Raw genomic sequence first — 2,295 nt, forward strand, 5'->3', positions numbered from 1 at the left:
GGAGCACTATCCTTTGTTGCCCTCCTTGTTTTACGCTCTCCTTCCTTTTTGCATTCGCATTCACGCATCCGCATTGTTGACCAACGCTGAACGACTTCTTCAATAATTCCATGCATTCACGTACTTCTTCCCACCCTGCAGCGCAAGCAGCAATCGACAAGCACACGCTCGCGACAATGTCCATGTACGACCACTCCCAAGGGGCAATCCTCTCTCCGACCCTGCACGCACTCATCTTTCCTATCCACCATTCCATGCTTGATAACACACTCGATGGGCCCACACTGCGTGCATTTTCAATCCCCAGTGCAGAGAATACCAGAAAATTTCGGCGAATTATCATGCAACAGTTGTGGAGTCAATGTGGACTCGGGCGTCTAAAGTCTTGCCTGGTCTCAGATGATAATGAGTGCATTGGGAAAAAGTCTAAATTCTTGTATTACCTTATAATGGTATAAAATAAGTGAAAAAAATAAAAAAGTAAAAACACTTGGAACGGATCTTGGTTTCTCAGAAAGTACTACAATTCATTATAAAGTCTGGAAGGTTTGTGTAATTTGTGAACATAAATAAGAGTTATTCTCCTTGGCAATATATAAAATGCATTACAATGGATCTCTAAAATTACAAGGTTAAATCACTCTTGTTAATTATGGCAAATATTATAATTGTTTATAAAGCTCTTAAATCATTTTAATATCTTAATAATAGTTATTTTCCCTTATATCTGTTTGTTATTGAAATAACAGTTTATAATTATATTGAAACATTATATAAATACATTATAATCTACAACAATTAGGGGTGAGACAGGTTGTGACATTGATCGGCTAAGAGTGTGGGCGTGAGCATTGTCAGCATGAGTAGGTAACTGGATTGAGGAGATGGATGCACCACAATAGTGTGTAGCAAGTGTGAGTAGTGTACTAGGGTTGAGATCCAGAGCATTGAATGAGCTAATTTGAGCTGCAGGCGAAGCTGCATCTGTACGTGCACACTGCATACTCTGACTACGTCTCACGGTCTCACAATCAGAGGTGCAGTGAACTGAACCGTTGACTGAGGGGTGTATTCCCGGGCGTTCTGGCCTAAAGGGAGAGCTGCGCCTGTGAGACAGGTTTAGAGTGATTAGCGAGTGGCAACAAGCAAGAAAAAGATGGACGCACTGTGACGGCATGCAGTGAGTGTGAGTGGTGCATGCAGATCGAGATCCAGAGCGTTGAACGAGCGGGTTCGGACTGCAGACGAAATCGTGTCTGTGCGCGTGCGCTCTATTGTCTATCTACGGCGTCCAATGGGAGGTGCAGTAAGCTGAGTCATTGATTGCAAGGTGTATCTCTGGGAAGTTCTGGAACGAAGGGAGATGGCAAAGTGGAAGGCGTGGACGGACTCAACTTGGACAGGTGTGAGCGGTGGCTGCTGCTTCCGTTATTCGAAATGGTGTCATGGACAACTCAGGTAAGCAAATAAACATTTTGAAGGAAATCACTTCTAACTGTGCAACACGAGTACTTCAAGTGTGCAGCACTCGTTGGTAAAGGTATTCCTGTAGGAAACAAGATGTATCAGAGACTTACTTGCGAGAATGTAGCCTAGGATTCTGGCACAGTACTGCCGAGTACATGTTGAAGCTCAAGGATCAGCAAATCAACTCAGTGTGCCCGGTCGTCTATCATGCAGAAGACCAATACACGCCTCCATTGTCAGGATGCAGTACGGTTGTTCCGCTTTCATTGCAAGCTACTTGCTCCCGACTACGGTCCGTGTATTTCCCCTCCCATTGTATAGCACTGTCTGCCTATATTGAAAGACTAACTAGATTAATGACACTATGTCAGGAAATTGGAGTAGTGTGTTACAATGCTACATAATTGTAAAGATAGGTATACTAACTTTACAACGAAGATTCTCTCTTTGCCAGCGCACTCAATTACTGACTGGGATAACCTAGTAATCGAGCACCGAGAAGGAGAAAGAATCCCCTAATCCTTAGCTCGAAAACCCTTTATATATGCATATACACGTGTAGTAGGATACAGGGTAGTCTAGTAAACAAAAAGAAATCACCCACATGCACCTACAACACATGTAGTGCAAGTGTGCAGGTAGTGCAATCGTTACAATAATCATTATATTGACATGCTACTAGTATGTAGAGCTTCACATTAAACAACCTGTACAAAAAAACCTTTCCTAAGAGGAAACACTATCTTTGCACATATTAAGCCTGGACATTTCGATTGTTTCTATAGCTGGCAGACCATTGCTGAAGTCAGTCATGATTGTGCTCATGGA

General features: G+C 42.8%; 1 protein-coding gene across 1 annotated transcript; it reads left to right on the forward strand.

Annotated features, from left to right (window-relative positions):
- Window positions 1–1,197: 1,197 nt before the first annotated feature.
- On the forward strand, window positions 1,198–1,851 carry FOMMEDRAFT_159927 (uncharacterized protein; the record flags this gene model as incomplete). Its single annotated transcript, XM_007269642.1, has 5 exons — window positions 1,198–1,258; window positions 1,331–1,458; window positions 1,510–1,534; window positions 1,597–1,759; window positions 1,839–1,851. 5 exons carry the CDS (start codon window positions 1,198–1,200, stop codon window positions 1,849–1,851), a joined length of 390 nt encoding a protein of 129 aa, XP_007269704.1.
- Between the last annotated feature and the right edge of the window lie 444 nt (window positions 1,852–2,295).

The sequence above is a fragment of the Fomitiporia mediterranea genome, assembly GCF_000271605.1.
Source record: "Fomitiporia mediterranea MF3/22 unplaced genomic scaffold FOMMEscaffold_10, whole genome shotgun sequence".
In the NCBI taxonomy this organism is placed as follows: Eukaryota; Fungi; Basidiomycota; class Agaricomycetes; order Hymenochaetales; family Hymenochaetaceae; genus Fomitiporia; species Fomitiporia mediterranea.